This window comes from Rhinolophus sinicus, chromosome 8, assembly GCF_057876585.1.
Source record: "Rhinolophus sinicus isolate RSI-liver-muscle chromosome 8, RSI-T2T, whole genome shotgun sequence".
Taxonomy (NCBI): domain Eukaryota; kingdom Metazoa; phylum Chordata; class Mammalia; order Chiroptera; family Rhinolophidae; genus Rhinolophus; species Rhinolophus sinicus.
This window is the reverse complement of record NC_142508.1, coordinates 48,638,081-48,660,962: the sequence shown is the minus strand read 5'-3', so window position 1 is coordinate 48,660,962 and position 22,882 is coordinate 48,638,081. Positions and strand designations below refer to the sequence as shown.

At 45.6% G+C, this 22,882-nt stretch overlaps 2 protein-coding genes across 4 annotated transcripts in view; one reads left to right on the top strand and one right to left on the bottom strand.

Annotated features, from left to right (window-relative positions):
* The window catches only part of TDRD12 (tudor domain containing 12), a 58,363-nt gene extending 52,834 nt beyond the window's left edge, over positions 1–5,529 (top strand). The window contains exons 27-32 of the mRNA XM_088800190.1: positions 1,104–1,198; positions 2,223–2,283; positions 2,376–2,489; positions 2,575–2,728; positions 2,813–2,879; positions 3,300–5,529. Coding sequence (XP_088656316.1) covers positions 1,104–1,198; positions 2,223–2,283; positions 2,376–2,489; positions 2,575–2,728; positions 2,813–2,879; positions 3,300–3,391 — 583 coding nt within the window. The 3' untranslated portion in view covers positions 3,392–5,529. The remainder of the gene's footprint in view (positions 1–1,103; positions 1,199–2,222; positions 2,284–2,375; positions 2,490–2,574; positions 2,729–2,812; positions 2,880–3,299) is intronic.
* Positions 5,530–5,794: 265 nt separating this feature from the next.
* On the bottom strand, positions 5,795–22,728 carry SLC7A9 (solute carrier family 7 member 9). Of its 3 annotated transcripts, none has more exons than XM_019742714.3 (13): positions 21,389–22,728; positions 20,636–20,785; positions 18,454–18,601; positions 17,935–18,177; positions 17,398–17,523; positions 17,066–17,165; positions 16,245–16,289; positions 15,620–15,743; positions 14,672–14,775; positions 9,418–9,514; positions 8,302–8,451; positions 7,189–7,363; positions 5,795–6,195 (listed from the first exon to the last, which is right to left on the bottom strand). In XM_019742714.3, exons 2-13 carry the CDS (start codon positions 20,720–20,722, stop codon positions 6,131–6,133), a joined length of 1,464 nt encoding a protein of 487 aa, XP_019598273.3. In that variant the 5' UTR covers positions 20,723–20,785; positions 21,389–22,728; the 3' UTR covers positions 5,795–6,130. The 3 variants fall into 3 exon arrangements, with proteins under 3 accessions (XP_019598273.3, XP_019598274.3, XP_088656320.1); XM_019742715.3 differs by having other exon boundaries at positions 20,636–20,748; XM_088800194.1 differs by lacking the exon at positions 21,389–22,728 and adding an exon at positions 20,833–21,356 and having other exon boundaries at positions 20,636–20,748.
* Between the last annotated feature and the right edge of the window lie 154 nt (positions 22,729–22,882).

Below are 22,882 nucleotides of genomic sequence, written 5' to 3'. Positions count from 1 at the left end.
AGGAAAGCACTTGGGGAAGAGTCTGGTTTCCTGGTTTTGGAGGAGACTCAGAACTTGGTAAGTGTGTGCGGAGGAACAGAACCCAGGAGAGGAGGGTCTGTTCCGTGGTCAGAGCGTGTGGAGCAAGAGGCGTAGTGACGGAGGGCTGGTGCTGCCCTACTGTGAGAAGGACAAGGCTGGGGAGGGTCTTTGCCTGGGTGGTTGGAGCTGGCATACTGTCCTCTGCCATTAGGGGAGTGCCAATTACAAGTCCCCTGGAGACACACATACACCCCCACTTCACAGGGGTGCGTGGATGTGTATACACAGGTACACGCATGTTGGTATAGGCTTGCTCCTTAGGCTTGACTTCTCTCTAAAATGATGCACTGAAAATGAACTACATTGTCACCCATGAGGAAGGAAACTGGGTGGCTGGACAACAGGGGTGAGGGAGATTTTTCACTGTGTAGACATTTTTATTCAACCCATGAATGTGGTTACCTGCTCAAAAAGCCAAGAAAACCACAAGTTTAGAAGAATGAGGCAGCCCGCATGGCTGTATACTGATAGCAAATCTTGTTATTAAGTACAGTAAAACAAGGGGCAGAAATGTGAATTTAGGTTCCCCTGTGTTTAAACGCATGTGTGTGTTTTAGATAGAAAGATACAGGTGGCAATATTTGCTTTTTTGTGCAAAGACTTTTTCTAGAAACTGACCCAGACTGGTAAGAGGGGAAAACGAACTGAGGACCAGGGAAGAACGGGGTGGCTTCTACTTTCCGTCCTTTTATCCTCTTGGAAGTGGGTGGCAGTATACGTTATTCTTAAAGTTAAATGACTCGAAAGAAAACTTATCTTGATAAATGAGTTAATGCATTTATCTGATCATATGTACCAATCATTTACTCTGCGTGATGCAAGGGGCACAGAGTAACAGAGCCAGCTGCCCTGCCTGTCACCTGTAAATGAGTTGTACGTTCTGGGTGGGTCTGACTTGTGGTTGTAAACATGTCACGGTCATTTGTTGCCTCCCTGCCTTTTCTTGCTGGGAAGTCCCTGTGGAGAGCCAGATTTTTGCCTATCTCCTCATCTTGGAGTTAACCTCCGCCTCTTCTATCCAGGACGCCTTCTTCGGCGGAAGATGTGGCCTGTCTGCATAGCACGGAGTCAGGAAGAGGCGCTGACTCCGAGACAAACTCAGAAAACCAAAAGCATGGTTGGTTATTTAAAAGATGATAACCTTAAAATCATTAATGCTTGGAAAATGTCTAATGGCTTTCCACTTCTAGATGGATTACAGAGAAGGTGCCATAAACCTATATTACCTAACTTCCTATTTTTGACAGTTCAGCTTCCAGTGGTTTTTTTTTTTTTTTTTTTGGTCACTTTTTTCCTTTTTATTATTTGAGGTGTAATGTTCATCCAGCAAAGCTCCTCAGAATTTTCTACATATGTGTATGTCCATTAACCATACCGAGATCAAGCTACTGAGTATTTCCTGAACCCAGCAGTCTCCTCAGGCACCTTCCCCCTATGTAACCCTCCCCAGTAGCCACTGTTCTGATTTCGGTCACCATCAGTTTTGCTGAACTGGAAGCACATAGTATGCACCCAGCATTACGTCTGTGGAAGTTACCTAGATTACTGCAAGTAGCAGTGGTATTCTTTTATTACTGAGTCATATTCTGGGGTAGGAATGACCACAGTTTTTCTGTTCACCTGTTAATAGATGTTGAGGTTGTTTTCAGTTGTTTTGATTATTATTAAAGCTGCTGTGAACATTCTTGCTCCAGTCTCTGGATAAAGAAGCTTCAAATGTTTTAGATTGAGAAGTTGAAGGTGCATTGTTTTAGAAAATGGTATGTTCAGCACTGGTCCCTCGAGTATACTGGCTACTGTTCTGGAAGTAGTCTTAGCAGGTGAAGATATAAGAGAAGCCTGAACATTTGTATCCTACGGCCACCGTTTGTAATGCGGTTCTTTTTCAGAGAGTAACCTCTAACTTTTCCAGTTGGTTAATTATAATATTTGTCAAAGCCTATTTTTCTTAGTTTTACTAAATGATGTGCATTTTAGTTTTTTCTAATTATTCTTTGCAACTGTTAGTTGGGTTACTGTGAAATTTATACTTAGTACTGCCTCAGCTAAAAGTTACATAAAGTGCAAAAAACTACACATATGTGCATATATGATGGAGTTACATATAAATAACCTATAGGAAAATTTGACTTTTTGTACAGAAACTTTACCCGAAAACACTGGAGATGCCCCCATTAACAAAACTACAAAGCCTCTGAAAAGGTATGTCCATTCATTGTTGGAGAGGTTTGCTTTCCTTCCTCACCTCGTGAATAAATAGTGGTGAGTGTGTAAGCCTTTTTCTTTTCCTCTAGTTTCCACCCACAAATTAAGTGGTTCCAAAAAGACGATGTGGTTGTACTGAAGATAAGAATAAGGAATGTAAAAGATTACAAGTGTAACTATTTTAGAGATAGAGTCATTTTCAGGTAGGTTTATGTATAAGGTAAAATAGAAATAATTTCTAACCTTTTTTTTTAGAAAACTGACTTTAAATTTCTTTTTGTAAACCAGTGCCTGGGTAGGAGAGAAGTTTTACTTGGCTGATATGGAACTGCAGGCCAACATAATACAAGACGATTGCAAATGCATAATTAAAAATGATGAGCCCATAATCACTCTTGCAAAAGAGAGAAGGGAGTCTTGGTGTAGCTTACTCAAACAGAGGGTGAGTTGAAATTACCTGTGGCTGGTCTTAACAACTGGAGTATGTTTTATTTTCTCACTTAATGTGAACTGTTATATTGAACAGAATCCTAATGTGGCTTTTGATTTTGATCACTGGGAAGAACGTGAAGAGGAAAGCCATTTCTCCAAGGGTAAGATGGGTGTACCCAGCCGGAGAAAGTGGTGGGTCCCGAGTGGGACGGCACACACTAACTCAGCTGATTTTAGGAATGTGGTTTTTGTGGAAATGGGTGATTCAGGTGAAGCCCTTATGAATTAGTTTTTTTCTTGACCTCAGTGTCCTGGTCTGAGGAGGTATCGACTCATAGATTTAAACATACCTCCTTATAACACTTTCACGGGTTATTTTTCCAGGAGGAAAATTTATTTATAAGCAGGTAAATTTTACCTGATCATTTCTTGCCCAAAATAATGAAAATATAAAATAAGTTGCCAAATAGATAGCTAAAACCCAAGGGACTTTTTCTGCATTGACCAAAATAATGGGAGGGGGAAAGATTTGCTGATTTGCCTATAGTTAACGTATTTTTTATAATATCTAATTCTTTTAGTTGTAAATTCTAAAAGTCTGTCCTGTAAAGTGGCAGAGGTGATTGAGAACAGTGACCAAACTTCGGAGGATGACGAAACTGAGAGTGAATGAAAATGTGAATTAAATCCTGAAGAATGGCCAAAAGACTATGAACAGAAATGGATATTGTTGTGTGACTGCAAGTTAAGAAAATAAGCAGTCATATTCAAACCTTTTTCCACCTCGAGGATAATTTATTACAAGTGTCATCTTGTGGTGCTGGGATTGGTAATGGTAAGAAATTCTGAATCAATTTAAAAATGGGCTGAAGATGAGACTATCAAGGGTGGAAGCAGACAGAAAAGGCTGGTGGAACACACGCCCATCTTCGTGGGCTATCTTCATTGCCTCAAGCGAAGCCGATCCTGACACACTCCAGTGGAGTGACAAAAAGCATATGCTGGCATTCAGGTAAATGAACTCTGCCATCTGGAGGTCGTCTGTTTTTTTCCATTTAGACCTGTGTTTGGTACATTCCTAAAAAACGTGGTCTTGCGCATATAAATTGAAGTTTCCGTCTTACAAATTCAGTAGCGCTTAACAGACCCTTTCAGCCATGAGTTAATTGGGATTCAACATAACTACCTGTGTACTAATACTTCTAGGATTCTTAAGATATTGATAGCTACTCTGGGTAAGTTTACAGCCTCTAAAGAGATAGTCCCTCCAGATAAAAATGGGGAAGACGCCCCCCACCTCCGCCCCAGAACTGCAGAATCCTGGGTAAATGGGACAAAGGTTTCTCTACAGTGGAAACTGCAGACGACCTGTGGGAGCCTACAGGTAATCCTCAGAACACCTGGATGTGATGACCCCTAAACACATTCATGACCCCAATTTGGCGTGAGGCCGTGGCACCCAGGGTCACAAAGTTATCAGGAGGAATGTGTATCCTTAAATGTTGAAATGCCCAGGAGCCTGACTTTGTGTGTCAGTTGGAAAAGTTAGGAATGTGAGCTCCTGGGAAATTTAAACCCCGCGTGCTGCTTCTGTGTGAGGCTGGTAAGGGCAGGGAGCCCACAAGTGGAGAAGCACATTGATAAGACATGCTGACTGCTGTGACTGCCCCCAAGGTCTTTATTCGTTTTATATGTCAGAAAACACAAGTTTGTAGATGTCCCAGGTGTAAGCCACCACTTGAATGACAGGTAAACTCTGTCACTAGGCTGCCCCGTGAGCAGGTTTGGATCCCTCACTGGCTCAGTTTCCTCATCTGTAAAATAGGACCTTGTGTTTACCACGCAGCCTCGCCTCAGGAGGTGCCCCAGATGCTGCTGGCCTGGGAGCCTGTCATGCGCGGTGGCGCCGTGACAGGTCAGACCACTGCCCTCCGGGGGGAGGACGTGGGGTCTAGCCTGGACAGCTGCCAGGGGCACATCCTTGCTGCTGCCATGACTCCTTTGGGTGGACTGGCAGGTGTCAGATTGGCACGTGAAATGTGGTGGTGACCTTCCTTTCTCTTGGCTAAACTGGGCAGCTCTTCAGGAAATAGGAAGTTCTCGTGTCTTTGCTCACAAAGGTTTTGACTCTGCAGAGCTCTTCTACATAATGTCCTCATCAGGTGTCAGTTTCTGTGGGTACAGCCTTGGGGGTTGGTGGCCAGGCCTCCTGAGTGGCACTGGCTTTCCCTGTGGTTGTTTACACTCACTTGTATTTAGTTTCTTGTAAAACATAGCAAATAATAATAGCAAGTAATAGAGCCACGCAAATATGTTTCCCGTATAGATGGTGGGCGGCCCTGCTCTCAAAGATGCAATGCTCACTGTCTTGTGTGGGTCACAAACCGCTAAATGAAAGGGTTAGGAGAGGACAGCTGTACCTTAAACTACTCTTCATTTCTTTTTTCAGATGTTTATATTTACTATTTGAAGTTCTGAATAACATTTTGTAGGACATAGGACACTGACTTGTGAAATGTAAACATTTACTAATTGGTTTTTGTTAATATGTACCGATTTCATGTTTTGGGGAAATTTCTGAAATGCCAGGTAAAAGTACTTCTGTCTCTGTGCTTCTAAAATCACTCACATACTTAGTTATGTGGTGTCTTTTGCAGTATGTCAATAAAATCACAGTGTTTCACAGAATTGTTACTTTTTGCATATTTTTAGACAGGATTGTACCTAAGTGCCAAATGCAAAATAGAATTTATTCCCCATGCTCTCTGGTTTGACCACAATGCCAGTGAAGGCTGCTGGGGAGCCTGTGACACCGACCAGTGATTGCTGTGTCCCTTGTGGTTCCCAACGGTGCCCGACAGTCTGCTTTGCAGCGGGGACCTCCACACTCAGCCAGGATGGACCTCCCTGTACATCCCAGGCTAACTATGGGGATGCCAAGACTTTGGGGAGGAGGGAGGGTGAAGTGGTAAAACATCTGTACGTTCATATCTTAAAAGTCTATTTCAATCAAAGCAAAAGTTTATACAAAAGCAATTTTATATTAAAAAAAAACTATGTATGCCTTTTGGATCACTGAGTTGAATGAATACCCTTTATTTAAGTAGGTGTGATGTGCCCCTTGTTAAAGAGTCGCCATCATAATGGTAGTGGTTTTCATTCAGCCCTTCCCTGGTCGTCAGCCTCCTGTTAGGTCACATCGGCGCCTGTTAACTTAGCAGACACCATCACGGCGCCTGTCTAGAAGCTGCCCCCAACCCCCTAGAGAATTGACGATGTTAAAAGTACCAATATCGTAAACATCTGAATACATTTGTTTCTTAAGAAAAACATCAGGAAGAAATAACTACAAATACTGCTTACAAAAATAAAGTCATCACAGCTTGGACTGGGCCACCGGTGAATGAGCTTGTTACTGTGGAGCTTCCTCTGATGGGACAACTTCCATGAGCATCTGCAGGTGCATGGTGAAAGGCTCTGGAGTGAAAAGCCATCAAAAAGTGCAGTTAGGAAACTAATTAAATTAACTTTGCCCTGCTTATCGGCGAACGGTGATATTGTTATTAGGTTGGTACAAAATACTTGCGGTTTTTGCAATTATTTTTAACCTTTTAAACCGCAATTACTTTTGCACCAACCTAGTACTTCATGGCGGTGTGTCCCCTGTTAGAACACGGGCGCTCCGGGGACACCGCGACGCGGCGGTGGGAGGCAGTCAGAACCATCCCGGCATCTACAGTGGTTCTTTGGGTATAAGTTATTTCCCATGAAAGCACTAGGAACCTGCTAACTATTTTATTGCCACCAAACAATTTATAGGAAAGATATGAATGACTCAATTATATGTATATATTTACCCCTGACCAAGCGTTGAATATTTAGAGAGTCCCTTTGATGTACTTTGGGTACCGCTTTTTCAAAGTGAAAGTGGCTGTGTACCTAAACTTTTAAACAACTGTCTTCAAGTAGCTGAGGAACCAGGATGGCTGAGTGGAAAGCAAGAGCTGTGGCCTTGGCCTCAGAAGGGGCGGGCCCTCATCCCAACTCGGTCACTTTCTGGGTGTCCCTGGGATGCTGCTGTGAGCCTCTCACATGATGTCTGTGTATCCGGCAAAAGAAAACGGTCGGATGCACAACAGGGGGAATATACTTATCACTACTGAACCCCAAAATGGTTAAGATGGTAAATTTTATGTTACGTGTGTTTTAAAATTAAAAGGAAAATGAGGCTCCCCTCTCTGCTTGTGTCAGTAATTGACATGAACAAAGGAGGAGGCCCCAGGTGGAGCCCAGAGGTGTCACCCTGAGGGTAAGGAGCTGTGTATCCTCGCCAAGAGGAGGTGGGACTTGTGAGCTGCCCTAGACCTTGCGCTAAGGAAGTCTTGGTGGCATCAGGACAGATGTGGTTGCAGGATGCCGGGCGTGTCGGCGCTTCCCCAGTGGCAGAATTGTCCCTCTGTTGATACTTACTTGAGATTTTCTGAGCCCATCCAAACTTATAGTGGACAAAAAGGAAGTAAAATATAGTGCCGCTCAGCATAAATAACACACAGTAGAGATACTCCCACGCAGGTTCACTGATGATTGGGGCCAAAACCAAAAACAGGGACACAAGAGTCACCAAGATGGGGATGAAAATGGGCACCTGTGGGCAAAACAACCTGGTGTCATGATTTGACCATGTGCCTTCGTTTTCTGTTAGCAATTTTTCATTTAAGACCAAAACATGGGTATATAAAGAAAAATGTAATAAACTCAAGGTACCCTCCTCCAATTTCAGTAATATTTAAGTAATTTTGCCAATCTTACTTCATCTACCTTCTTTTGTTCTTTTCCCTAGATTATTAGGAAAATGCCCAAACTTTGTGCCATTTTACCTGTATCATAGTCAGTATACATCTCTAACTGAAGAGGACATGATTTTTTAACATGTTCATTCCCTCCCCTTGTTTTTTTAATCTTGTCATGGATTTGTTGTAGGAATTTGTCCTGTACAATGTCTTAGTTCTAGTTTTGCCTGGTAACATGCTCCTCTAGCCCTCATATTTCCTATAAGCTGGTGGCTAGACCTGGAGGCAAGAACACATCCGGTTGGAGCTGTACCCTTCCTTTTGTATCACGTCCCGAGGCACTTAAGGTCTCACTGTCCCACTTTTGAATCTCTGAGGCCAATCAATGTGTTCGGGGGTGGGAGGGAGCCCAAACAGACTGCAGGTGTGACTGAGTGGTTGCATGCCCAGGAATGGGCCTGCGGCCACAGTTCAGAACTCCCCATAAGTGTATGAAAAGCATATGCTTGATAGATATTAGAACTGTCAGAATGGTCCATACATCTAGCTCTGGCTAGAGAGACAGGTCACAGGTATTCTTGAGAATTTAATAAATTAGTCATTAGATGGCTAATGGTTCATAAATTATAATATGAAATGAATTGAGGAGCAAACCTCACTCTAAAGTAGGATATTCAAGAGAAGAGTAGAGTCAGGGTGGAAATAGCATGCCCCTAGAATTTACAATAGTTACCTCTATCTAATTCAGTTCAAAAAAGCAAAGCACTTGGGACATTTGGGGCACTAAACCTACCTTGATAGGCCTTTCCAATTCTTTCCTCGTGAACCTCATCACAATTAGTCCTAGAACCGTCAAGCCATAAAATAGCCATGCAGCAAAACTGAAGTAGTTGACTAACGAGTTAATATCACCAGGAATGATATAAATAATTGCTATGATACCCTAGTAGAAAGAAGAATAATTCTTAGGTCATTAGTACATAAAAACATTCCTATCACAGAAGACTAAAGAAGCAGTTTTTCCTGTGGGTAAACACTTCAGCATGAAAGAAACCCCATTATATTTGGGGTTTAACCAGACTTTGGCTGATAGGCATTCTCTTTGAGGCCTGATGGAAAGGAATTGGAAGATTTGTGCTTCTCTGAAGTAGTGATTTTAAGCAGGGAAAAAAACCAAATATGTATGTATATTGCACCAGCTTCCTAATTATGAATTTTCCTTCCAGAGAACTGTCATCACGGGAAAGGGCCCTGGCTTATGAAAGTCAAGCTGTCTGGGTCTGGTCTTGACCTGCATTGGCTGTGCCTTGTAACTCTTAAGGGCCTTACAATTCTGGGTCTGTTCCCTCATCTTCAGAGGGAGGAGGTTGACAGAGAGTAGTGATTCTCCTCTGGAGGTGAAAGGAGGAATCTGGCCCTGAGGCTGGTGTGAACAGCCTGGAAGTGCCTAAGACAGGCGCACACAACCAGGGACTGTCCCACTGAGAACATCCCATTAGAAGATGTCAAAGGGCCATTACTACACAAGGATCCCATGACTTCTAAATTATTGGACCATAATGAGAAGCTCTTGTCAGTAACCACCATGTAAAATGCCTTCTCTTTTCCCAGAAGCTAGTGGGTTTTTGTAGTTTGTTACCCGGGATCCAGGACATACAAATATACATGTAAGAAGTGTAGAAGGTACAGGCTTGGCAGATCACACAGTGTCTCTCGTGAGTAAATTCAGAACACAGAGTAGAAGTTAGGTAAATAGTTTGAATTATCTTGGGCTTTTTTTATATACCTGTTTCATGTTGAGGACTAAGGGAACCTGGGTCATCTGGCTTAGCAATACGGCTTTACTTCATCCAAATGGAGGGATCCCCTGCCTTTACGGGGGCGTTTTCATGGTGGAATTCATACTTACATAAAAGATGATGGCAGGCGCTGGAGTCAGGCGCTTGACGCTAATGTAAGAGAGCACTTTCAGCATGTGGCCTTCCCGGCCTGCAACGTAAACCAGTCTGAAAAAGCAGTAATACAGAAATCGGCTTATAAGGGCGTAGGCTGCTGCACCATCACTGCCCAAGAGAAAGGGACTAAGTTGTGGCCCCGGTGTCTTCAGATGGGAGACCGTCATCTGGGGTGGGGGTGAGGGGCGGGTGAGTTTTGAGTGAGGAGCAGTGAGTGGGGTGATTAGATGTGTGTGAGAGCAATGCATCCTGGTGCAGTGGAGTCACCTAAGAGGGTGGGGGAAGGGTGGGGATGGCTTGGGGAGGCCCTTTCAATGAGGAGATACCTGATCTGAGACCTGAAAGTTATACAAGAAACAAATGTAAAAAGTAGTCCAGGGCCAGTGGACCCAGTGCTTGGAGCACTTGGCACAAGCAAACACAGAAGTGTCTGCACTTCCTATGTCCAAGCTGTACAGAATTTCCACATGAAAAAAAAAATCGACTTGAAAAGAGAATCAACAGGTGCAAACAAGTAGCCCAGTTCCCCCAAGAACTCCTCAGGGTTCATTAATCTGAAAAACTATGTTTCAAGTGTTAGAGAAAAAGGGAAGAGCTAAAGAACCCCGCCCCCAAAGTTACTGTAACTAAAAATTTAATCAACAACAGATAAATTAGATACAAGTAGAAAAATATATTAGAGGCTGGATCTGAGTACAGAGCATAGTGAAATGAAAAATATGGGCAGGAAATTAATGGGAGAAACAGGAAGAAGCTCAAGTACATTGAATGGGGTAAGGAAGGCAAGTTCAAAGAAGAGCAGGGAGCTTTTACAGAATTGAAAAACTCAGCCTTCAAACTGAGTCCCATTCTAGAAAAATAAAAGCACCCAGATATAAACATTATAGTGGAAAGAAAAAAGCAAAAAATTTAAAACTCCTGAACTTGAAAGATTACAAAATTAGGACAATAGCAGACATTTCATGAGAAATCATTTTTTCAGTCATGAAGGAAATGGATTTTCAGATTAGAATTTTGTGTAACTAAGCTACCATTCAAGACTACTGGTCAAGTAAATACATTTTTAGATAAACAAGAGCTATAAGACATTGACTATTCTCTAATCCTCATTGGAAACTATTAAAAAGTTCACAACAACAAAAAACTGAACTCAGAAGTTATTGATTGAAGAAGCAACATTAAAGAAACAGCAGTAAAACATGTTGGTATGTATGTAAGTATTAGATTTTTCACTTTTGTCATGATGAACTTTTTTTTAGAGGGATGGGTTTATAGACAAGGTGTTGCTGGGAAACTGGGCGATAGGAAAGGGACGGCCTGACGGGGAAGAGAACTGAGATACTGGTGCACTATTACGTATTCACGTGAAATTTTAAGGGTAATTGTAAAAGAATAGAAATACACCTTCCACATCAGCAGAAGAAAAAAAGGAATAAAGGTAATTGGATGGGTAATAAGTCAGAATAAGATTTTTTTTAAAAGGCAAGAAAACACAAAAGAATGTGGTAGAAATTACTCCAGCTGTAGCAGTAGTCACCTTAGCTGTGATCTGATTCAGCTTGCCTGGCTACAGGCTCGGGTGGGATTTGTTGAAAGAGACACAAGCCACAGCCTGATAACACTGAGAGGCTGAAGATGAAACGGATGGGACATGTTACCAAAAATAGCAGTCTAAAGACAGCTGATTAAGCAATATCAATATCAGACAAAAACATTTCAGGCAAAAAGAGGGGAGTTCCTACTGAAAAGGGGAACAGTACCAAGAAGATAATAAAAAACAGGCAAAAATCTGTTATGAGTGGAAGATTTGAACAGTCAAGGTACCCGCTTCATGATAAAGAATCTAGAAGTTAATAGAATACGCGTCATTTTCAAGACTGTAGGAAACATAAAAATTGCAGTAAGCCACAAGGGAAGTCTTAAAATTCCAAAGAAACGATAGCATAAAGAGCACACGTGCTCACTACAATACAATAAAATTAGAAGCCAGGAATACAAAGGCCAAAAAGGCCCATCAATTGAAAACTCAATGGACATGGTATTAAGGTAAATTCCCAGAACAAATCAGGGCAAACGGAAGCAGAGGGGTTGCCAGGTGGGGGGACAGACTCGGACGATGCTGAAATCACTCTCAATCCCAGCAGTTCACCATAGATCAATATATAAATCCCAGGCTCTCAAAATGCAAGCAGGACTTTTGGAACTGGACAGAATTATTCTAAGTGCATCTGGAATGATAAACAGGAAGGAGAAAACTAAGGTGGGAGTGCTAGGCCTACCAGATGGTGCATTACTAAAGCTGTGAAATGTGGAAGAAGTGTGATAATAGCACAGGGAAAGATCCATCAGTGAAACAAAGTGAACCAAGTACACTGGAAATGGGAATGGTGGCATTTCAAACCAGTAGGGGAAAGGGTGGATTTTTCAATAAATACTGGAACAACAGGTACAGGTTTGGGGAAAAAAGTGAGATGTATGCCTCGCATCAAAATGCATTCCAGATTGATCAAAGAGCTAAAGTAAAACGCTAGAAGTAGGGGCGGCTGGAAAGCTCAGCTGGTTAGAGCGCGAGCTCTTAACAACAAGGTTGCTGGTTCAATTCCTGCATGGGATGGTGGGCTGTGCCCCCTGCAACTAGATTGAAGGGCAACAACTTGACTTGGAGCTGATGGGTCCTGGAAAAAACACACCCAAATAAAATAAATAAACAACAAAAAAAAAACGGAAAGGAAAAAACGCTAGAAGTAAACAGGTGGAGTATCCTTGAAAAGGAGAGGGGAAGGTTTGTCTATGTGAGATAGAAAACTCAGAAACCAGTAAGCAAAGATCTTGGATTTAACCCCATAAAATTATATCCAACATAATTCAGTATAGCACAAGTACAACCCCCAAACTGCGCAGGTACAGAGTTATACAAAAGTAACTAAAAATGGATAACATACCTAAAGAAATATAAAAGATAAACCTACAAAACGTCTAGGAGAAAACAGAGGAGAAAATCTTTATGACCTTGGGTTTGGCAAAGGTTCTTGCATATGATACCAAAAGCATGACATATGAAAAAAATTGATAAACTGAACTTTCTCAAAGTTAAAAACATTGGTGTTTCAAAAACACCATTAAGAAAATGAGAAGAGAAGCCACAGACTGGGGGAAAATAGGTGCAAATAGGATACCTGATAAAGGACTTGTATCCATAATATATGAAGAACTTTTACAACTCAATAACAATTTTAAAAATGGACAAAAGATTTGAGTAGATATTTCACCAGAAGATATGTGATTGCACATGAAAAGAAGCTCAATATCAGCAGTCATTAGGGAAATGCAAATTTACAATGATACAGTAATACCCACTAGAAATGACTGCAATCAAAAAGACAATACCAAATGTTGGTAAGGATGTGGAGAAACTGGAACCCTCATGCATTGTTTTTAGAAATTAAAATGGGACAACCACTTGGAAAACAGTTAAGCAGTTTCTTTAAAAGTCAATCATAAAGTTACTATATGACCCAGAAATTCTATCCCAAGGAATCTGCCCAAGAGAAATGCAATATATGTCCATACAAAGACATACACATGAATGTTCATAGCTGCATTATTCATAATGGCCCAAACCCAAAACAATCCAAACCTCCATCACCTGTGAATGGAAAAACAAAATGTGGTTCATCCGTATAATAGAACACTAGTCATCAATGAAAAGAACTGAACTGATACATGCCATGACACAGATGAAAAAAAAAAAAAAATATGCTAAGTGAAAGAAGCCAGATGCAAATGACATACTGTATCATTCCATTTAGACGAAATGTCTAGAGAAGGCAAAGTTATAGACACAGAAGTGATCCAGTGGTTGCCTAGAGTGGGAGGTGAGAGTGGGGATTAATGGGAGTGTTCTGGAATTGGATTGTGATGATGTTTGCACAGCTTTATAAGTTTATTAAAATCATTGAATTGTATAATTACAAAGTGAGTTTTATGGCATTTACACCTCAATAGAGCTGATAAAATTGTGTTTCTATGGATAAATGATCAGAATCTAAAATTCTTTATATTTTAAAAAATACCATTTACAAAGCATTAAAAAATACAAAATATTTTTGGGTAAATTGGACAAAATATGTACAAGAACTGTATACTGAAACCTAAAAAAAATTTTTGAAGGAAGTTAAAGAAGACCTAAAGAAATGGAGAGTCCATGTGCATAGATTGGAAGAACCAGTACTTTCAAATTGCAGTCCTCTCCAAGTTGATCTATAGATTTAGCACAGCGCTCATCAAAATCCCCGAAGGTTTTTTTTTAGAAATAGACAAGTTGATTCTAAAATTAATATATTGAAATGCAAAGAATCTGGCCAAAATACTTTTGAAGAAGTTGCAGGACTAGCACTACCTGTATTTTGATACAGCTTAGCAGAATGATTTTGTGGTCTGTGTTTCATTTTTTTCAGTATATCAGTGTATAACATTCGGCATTTTCACCAGAAATATGTCCACTCAGAATGCTGGACAACTGGATAAAGATGTATTCGGGAATGTTCCCAGCAACAGTGTTGATGAAAATAACCCCACGTCACCCGTGAGAAAATAACCCCACATCACCCGTGGGTTGACGTCCTGTTAAGTTATGCTACGTTGTGAAGTAGATTATGACACAGCTGTGAACTGTCTCTAGACCAGTAGGGTCAAAACGGTCGACAGGGCTGGCAAACTCTGCCGGTTCATCTAAATAAGGTTTTAGTGGAACAGAACCACAGCCGTTTGCTTTCAGGCCATGAAGACAGAGTTGAGTAGCTGTGGCAGTCACTATGTGGACCTTTAAGGAAAAGTTTGCCAGTCCCTGGTCTAGGTTGTATTAACAGTAACAGAAGTTATTCAAGAAATATCATAGGTGAAAAAAAAGTACAAGGGGAAAAGAACTACATGTAAACCAGTGCCTCTCTCCCCCATGTCACCAGACTCTGCCTAGCGCTGGAGTTGGCAGCACTGTTCCCGTGACGAGGAACCAGGGCCTCAATTCATGGGGCCAGCCATGTCCAGGCCAGTGTGCAAGCTTGTCCGTACTTGGGGTTTCCTGCTTGTGCCAAGAGGGATTTAGCCCGGCATAGCCCCAAGGAATTGAGCCCTGAGACTTATCTTCCTCAAGTGTGGAATTGGCTCTGGTGCCTCCGTCCCCTAGGGGGAATGCCACGGTTCCCCTACCTGCCCGCTGTAAAGCAGGTCCCGTTAGCAGCACCGATGGTGGAAAATGCCACAAAGAGTGGAACGACCCAGGAGGCTGGATAGAGAACACGGTCACCAAACGTCTAGTGAAAGAAATGAGAAGAGGCCTGAGGGTCTTGGCGTGTCCCCTATGGGTCCCAAGAAAGCCACTGTGCTGTCCCAGAGGACCTGGGTCCCTACCCCCTAGATGGGCACAGCCTCTGGCAGAGAACCACATGGAAGGGAAACAACTGGGCCTCTTGACTCCTCTTCAGAGCATCTCAGTATCTTTTGATGTTAACAGAAAGCTCTCATCCACCTGTCATAATTCTTAGTCATCTTAGCATCATTTGGACACCCTGGCCTCTCACTAACGTGGCCCCTCACTCAGAATGACCTATTCTCCCTCCACCGCAGCCCCGTAGCCTCACCATAACCAAGACTGCATCGCCCCACGCTCGCCCTCCCTGCCACCTCATTGTTTCTAGTTCATTTCCTGTCTTACCCCAACTCCCCCCAGCCTCCAGCACATGGACCCCACCCACTTTTAACACCGCCTCTTACATCCATCCCTCAAATCCTCACTTCCCTCCTTTCCCAGCTTAAATTCCACAACCCACGATTACAACTCCCATTATCACAACTCCCTCCTTCAATGATTCCCTTGCCCTTTCTCTCCCTCAGACGTGTCTGTCAAAACTCCAGCGCTGGTCCAGCTAACACTGTGTGCCCGCACCCAGGATGCTGGTGTGCTGGCAAGTGGAACCTCCCACCTGCTGGCGGCCTTTAACCTCGGGGGGTCGTGGGTGCTGCCCTAACCTGGTCACTGTCCCTCTGTCCTAGACAATTATTTCGCTCCTCCCCCGTGAGCGTACTCAGCTTGAGCGTGTATACTTTGCCTGTTCCCTTCCCACAGAGTGTGCACAGCTCTGACACCTGGGCACTCACCACAGCCACCGCCTGCGACTGCAGGAGCTCCGTCGCTGTCATCACAGTGAAGTAGGAAACGTTCATGAGGATGTAGCACCCTGTCACCAGCGGGATCCCAATGATGATGGCCAGGGGCAAGTTTCTGGGAGGGGGAGATACGTGGGGGTCAGATCACAGCATCCCTTGAGGGACTCACAGGATTGTTGTTTTTGTCCCACCCACCCCACCCACCCCCGCCAGCCTTCCACCTGGGGGCTTGGGGGCACAGCTGCCCTCCAGAGGCCCACCCATGCAGGGGGCTTGTGCAGTAGCCAGACCCCAGCGGGGACATGTGACATCTTCAAATGAGAAAGAACCCTCCCTCTCTAAGACTCCAGGGAAGTAAATTGAATTGTTTTACTTGAATTGTTTATAAAGCAAAAATGAGCCAGAGATAAAGTTAGAGTTCTTCCTTTCTCTCAGCAACCATTCCACTACCCAAAACCAAACCAAACTCTTAAGGGGCAGAAATGAGCTTACAAAAAACCATGCAATGTCTGGAAGGGGATCTAGAATAATGGGGGGAAGCGGTTTCCCTTTCGCTCGGGAGGAAAGAAATACGCTAGCCTGTCCATTGTCTCCTGCCCTGACTCGGCTTTCTCACCTGAACGGGTTCCTAAGTTCTTCTGTGATATAATTGAGTTGATTCCTAGAGTAAGAAAAGCAGCATGAGTAATATATGTTGCTAAGATTGTGAAACACAAAATAAAAATTGTTGGCCTCGTTGAAGATTCTCCACCACAGAGAGAATTCTCCTGCAGGAATTCTGGGGTAATTTCTTTCACAGAAATCACCCCCCAGGTGACTGGGGGAGGGGAGGGGCCCTACAAATATCTGCACATCCGTTAATTGGTAAGTCTTTGCCCTCCATGGGAATCATGAGCATTTTCAAGAATTATTGGCAGTAACGAGTCCCCAAGGTGCTTTGAAAAAATGGAAAATTCTTTGTCTGAAAAGAGGGAAACCTGCAGATTCTTTGCATGAGGGAAAGACCAGCCACGCTTCTTCATTAAAGGACACGAGCAGATCTCTTCGACTAAACCCAGCATTTCCAAGTTGGAAACAGACGTGCTGCTGAATATTCTTGCCTTGCCGAGTGCCTGGACTGTCCTGTCTGCCCCCAGATCGGCTGAGCCTGTGTCTCTGCCGCCTGTGGCACCAAGCCCACCACTGCCTGCTCACAGGCCACTCTGTCAAGGGCTGGTGCCACATGAGGGACTGAGAAAGGGGTAGGTGTCTCTGTGGCTCTGGGGTCCGAGGAGGACAGAAGGGTGAGGTGCTTAACAAAGGAGAGATGTGAGGGTGAATTTTAGTGTCCCACCAAACCCCAGAAGGGAAGGAGAAGTCATTACTTTCCACATGGTTTCAGTTAAGGTGGCCTAAAGAACCCACAACCAGACGTGTGACGTCTTAGGAGCGACTTACCATCCGTCGTATGCCCAGAGTCCATTATAAAATGCCAGACCAATGGCTCCCACGGACAGTTTTGTGCCCTCAAAAGAATTTTCAAAATTCTTTGTATTTCCTGTAATTAAGCCAGACAGTGGATGTCAACTTACCAAAGTGGGACTTTGCATCGTCTTCATGTGAAAGTAGGTATATGACCTCAGGTTATTAAACAAACTCTGAAAAGTTGGGAAACTAAAGATTCTTTCTATTGAGTTCCTGCCTTAGAGATAGGCTTAGCAGCAAGACCTCCACATAAAAAGGAGGCCTGTGCCGTGTGGCGCCCACCCTCCCCTCCCGCAGAAGGTCACCTTGAGCCAGGAGGACAAGTCCACTGATGATGATGATGGCCACGATCACCAGCTTGGCCGCTGTGAACACATTCTGGACGTAGCTGCTTAGGCGGACGCTCAGTGCGTTCACCATGGTGATGAGTACTGGGAAGAGAACAGCATTCTGTGTGTGTGGGCTCAATACCTACTCCGTTCTCCAGGCCCTGGAGGGGGCTCCTTCCGATCCCCCCAACCTCCCCTCTCCACCACATTTGTCAGATGCTCCTAATGACGACCTTTGAAATTGGGGATGATAGCGAAGCAGCCAGGCCCCAGCACAGCGCTGCCCTGCAGACAGTGCGGCTCTGGCTCCCTGACAGCTCCCACCCCCGCGGAGCAGGGGCAGCAAAGGGCGACAGGCTTTGGGCCAAAGCTAGACCCTGCGCCGCCTCTCACCTCTCCACGAGCTCACTCAACTACTTCCTGGGTGTGCAGGAGCTGAGGCCAGAGTGTCCCCACCTCGTCTGTGTCAGGTCTTTTCTGACCCCTGCCCAGGGTGGCAGATGTGGTACTCACAGATGGCAGCAGCAGCCAGGCATTTAACGACAACTTCAGGAGGCTTGCAGCCTGAGTAGAAGGGCGCAGAAGCGTACTCAGAAAAGCTGAGGCAGATGATGGCGAAGGATGAGGGCTTTATGACGAACAAGCTGGTCCAGGAAAACAGATAGGCAGGGATGGGGCCGAAGGCCTCCATCAGGTAAGGGTATTCACCCCCCGACTTGGTGATCATTGTACCAAGTTCTGCAAAGCACAGAGCACCTGGAACACAGAGAGCAGGGGACCCCAAGCCCCTGGTGAGGTGTCGCCCTGGGGGAGAGAGCCCTCCTTCCCTCCGGGGGCTAGGCTCACAGGGGCCACCATGCTGCTTCTCATTGGGCTACCCTGAGTTCTGGCCATTGGATATTTCGGTGCAGCCCGATTTACATCTGTTTGTGCATCAGCATTGAAAGGGACCCCAGCAGCAGAAGCTAGCGCTTAGATCGCCTGGCCCCACGTTCAACAGGAGACTTGGCCAGGGAGCAGCGTCTTTGTTACCCAGTGTTGCAAGTATCCCACAGGCCGCCCATATGATGAGACAGGGCCCCACGGCTTCCGTGTTGCTGAGCACAGACTTGGGGGAAATGAAGATCCCAGAGCCGATGATAGTGCCCACGATGATGCAGATGCCGCTGAGCAGGCCCACCTCGGATGTGGAGGAAGGAAGAGAAGCGTTAACACGGCACCCACCGGATCCAGCCTTCTCTTTCCCTCCCTCCGTCCCTCCCATGGGTGCGGCCCATGTAGCCCCAAGTGAACCCCGCCTTGACCCAGGGGCTTTCACCCTGTGCTGTTGTTGTAGGAGTAACACCAGGGTGCTGTTCCTGGGGCTTTGCTCATACTAAGTCCATGAGTCGGGTATACCACTATCGTACCCATTTTACAGAAGAGAAAACAGAGGCACAGAGAGCTTACGTTCCTGCCCAGGGTTATACAGCCAGTGGGGGTGGACCTGGCTCAGGTCCTATACACCAACACTGCCCTTACCACCCTGGCCAAAGGGGCTCAGGTGGTAAAGGCTGATTTAGCAAACAGTCCCAACAAAAAAGGCTCTGGGAACGTGCTTCTCAGCTTGGCAGAGCAGAATGGAGCTTCTCCCCCACAGCTAAGGGTGACATCAGGGATTGGGGTCCTGGCCAGGGATGTCACGGGGCGGGGTGGGGGTGAGCAACGGAGGCCTCCAGGGACAGGACCACTCGGGGGTTGTGAACTCCCTCTGATGCCATTTTGTAGAGTAGGAGCTTCCTATTTACAAGCTCCAGCTCAGACACACACCGTTTGATTCCATTTCGATGAAGTTCCAGAACAAGCAAAACTAAGCAGGGACAGAGCTCAGGTGGGGGGGCCTCCCGGGAGAGGGCTTGCAAGAGGGAACTTTCTGGGGTATCAGTTTGTCAAAACTTATTCAAGTGAACTCAAGATCTGCACATTTCACTATATGTAAATTATACATGAATCAAGAAAGAAAAACACTCTGAAAGGGAGAAAATGTCTGATTCGGGGCCCTACTTATAACGTCAGCCCTCAGAAGCCAACAGCCTGATTTCTGGATTCCCAGGTGAACGCCTTGTGTTCCCCTGTCTGGGTAGAGGCTGTGCTCAGTTTTAGAGCCCAGAGAACAAGACTTGCTACCAACGGACACACACAATTGAAGGAGGGGTCCCAGGGAGCAGAGTCAGCTTCCATCCTGGCCTCTGGGCTCAGCTTGCCTCCTCTAACGGCTGGGGTCGGCTCACCAACACCTCGGGTCCCGGAATCCTTCCTCCTGCTGAGGTCTGAGTTCGCCCCAAGCTATCTGGGTGTAGGACTCGCCTGGGGTTAGCTCAGTGCTGCTCTTTTCGTGCTGAAAGGGAGGCTGTTGCTGCCTGTCAGCTGACTCCTGGGGTCCCAAGATCCCAGGCCACCCCACAGCCACGCCCTGCCGCCTCCCATGTCAATCCCCCATCCCTCCTCCCTCCATCCTTGTGCTGCCAGGCATGGGAGCTCCTGGAGGCTCCACCCAGCGCTCAGCCCACTCGTCCTGTTCATGAAGCCACTCTGATCTTGCTCTGGGGCCCTCTCTCCTCACGCTGTGAGCCTATAGCCTGTTCCTCCATGCTCACCCCCTGCAGCCACCGTCCACACTTGGGACCAGCGCTGCTCAGTGTGGAGTGCTGAACTCCTTTTGGCCTCTACTCCCCTCCCCCACCCCAGTGCCAGCCCCATCTTACACAGTTTCTCCCCACTTCCTAAGGCTTCAGGCACCTCCAAGTCCAGCCCTTACTATATTCCGACTCAGAGGGATCGCCTGTCACACCCATGTCAAACTCACCACCCCAGCTAGGCTCACTTACGCAGGAATGGGAAATTTTCATCATTCAAGCATAAGAGGGGCAGATATTTGCTGAAGATGCTATAAAGGGGACTCAACCCTCACTAGCCCTCTCTGACCATCCCTACAGAGGCCAGCGGGCTGAGCAGACACCAGCCCCTCCATGCTTGTCCAGTGCACAGAGGCACACGTGTACTAACTTTGCAAGAATATGCTCAGCTCACCGGCAAGAAGGAAAGAAGTGCAAAACATTGTTCATTTAGATACATACTGTACAAATCAGAGTTCAGTGGGCACTTCTCCCCATTGCTTCTCATTAACACACCCCGACTGACCTGGGAAAGGGCTTGCCTGCAGGCACTGTCTTACCTCCTTCTGGAGACTTGTGGTCTTGGGTTCGTCACTCTGGATTGACTTCTCATCTTCTCTCCTTTTTCTCAGGTTTGTCTCCTCCATGTTTACCTCCTGCCAGTTCTAGGAGGCTGCAAGGAGGGCATGGGTCTTGATTCAGCAAATGCTCTAGCAGACAAGATGCAAACGGGAGCTCAGCGAGGGCTCTAACGCACCTGCACCTGCGTGGTGGACACTGACTCCAAAAGCAAATTATCAGCTATCGTTTCAGGAAAGTGCAGTTGTTGACCCCTTAGGGATAGTCTTCTCAGTCCCCGGAATAACAATTCATGACTGCTCCTCAGGCCTTGGGAACGGGGCTCCCCTGCTCTTTTCCAAACCTTCCCCCTTAGACACAAGCTCCTCTGAGCTCCTAATCCACAGCAAGGACACGCTTGAAAGTCATTCTACCTCCTTGGTTCAACTTCATTTTTCCCCAAGTAAAAAAATATTTCACTTAGTAGTAAATATTTCTGGAGTATACTCAGTAGAACCAAGTCCGAGGAAGGAATGCTTTTCTCATAATTACTTTCCAAGATTAAGGCACATAATAGATCCGCCGTGTAGATGTTTTTCATTGAGTGATGCAAGGAATGAAAAAAATTGCTGAGGAAAATCAGTGCAAGGCTTCAGTAGCGGATGGTCACGTCCGTTACCCTTTCTCTAAATAAAGTCCCTCTGCAGTCCCTGGCCGGGAAAGTGACGAACCTGCCCATCACCCATCGGTCTTACCTTGTTCTTGACCTTGTTGAGCCCAGGGAGTTGCCCATGCAGTTGAGTGCCAGCGTCTGCACGGTCGTGCCCTAGCAATGGCCATATCTTGTGCCCAGGAGTGAAGGAAGCCAGAAGGTACAGAGGTCAACAAAGGTAATTATTAAACACCTTTTTTTTCTCTTTAAGCAATTAAGCTTTGATGCACCACATAAAAAGGGGAGGGTCAGGCAGCCCAGTTTCTCTTCCAAAAACAATTTTGCTTTGTCGATTTGTATCTAGATCAATTTTTCCCCCCTTAACCAGATGTCCCCAAATCAGCTAACATCCCTTAAGGAGAACTCTCTCTAAAGACTGGAACAAGAGGAAATAAACTTTGGAACCAACTCTTTTATTACTTTAATAGGCTATATTTACAATTCCATCTGGGCAGTACAAACAGGAAGTCCCGTGCTTGTAACTCATCAATCAGGGCAGATGTTTTCTTCCCCAGCCAGGAATTTCCTCCCAGAGGCCTGGTCTGACCAAGCTGGAGGGAGGGTGGAGAGTCCTTCCCATTCACCTTTGCCAGGAATCAGGTTTTGGTCCCACCCAGAAGGCAAGACAGTTTGGAAAATGCGGACACTGCAATGGGGCATCCCACAGATCCTGCCCCGTCTGCACCCACACACCCTGCTGCTGTTAGAGTAACCCAATCCCATGTTCACCACAGTGGAGGGGGAAAGAGGCACAAAATGTCATCAGCTCCACGAACAGGGAAACTGAGGCCGCGAGAGGGAAAGAAAGAAGCACAGCAAGGCCACAGAGCTCTGGGCCCCACTCAGAGGTCTGGCTCTCTGAGAGGAAGCAGAGGAGGTCCAGATGTGCCCAGAGGGCCTGGGGGCAGACCCACCCCTTTCCACGCAAGGTGACTGAGGCGGCAGCTGTAATCCCGTGTCTCAGATGAGGCCTTCCTCGGGGACTGGAAAAGCCCAGTAGGAAGCATTGTTGCTGGTATGGGGCTGGCTCCTTTGGAAGTCGCACGGGGGTAAATTTAACAGCATCCCAGATATCCATATGAGTCACTGGGGACCATTTAGGGAGCATTTTGGGACAGGCTGACCTGAGAAAAGGGCAGGTTTCTCAGGCCCGCCTCTTAAAGCTATCTGGAGAATGTGGGGACCCTTACTGGCCCTGTCAGGGTCTTGATTTAGCAGTTTGTTGCCCACCCCCTTAGTAAGGCCATGCTCCATCAGGGTACCTGCTCCTCTGCCCGTCATGGCCAGAGCCCCCAGCAGAGTGCTCATTCATGGGCTCCTCCCCCAGGAGCATGGAGGCCAGAGGCCAGGGTGGGACCTGCCACCCTAGACTGGACCTGCCCACAGGCTTTTTTGAGCCACATGCAAAGTGTTAGATTGGTGCAAAAGTCATTGCGGTTTTTGCAATTATTTTTAACCTTTTAAACCGCAATGACTTTTGCACCAATCTAATATTTGCTAACACGGCAATTGCACTCAAACGCAACTCCTGGCCCAT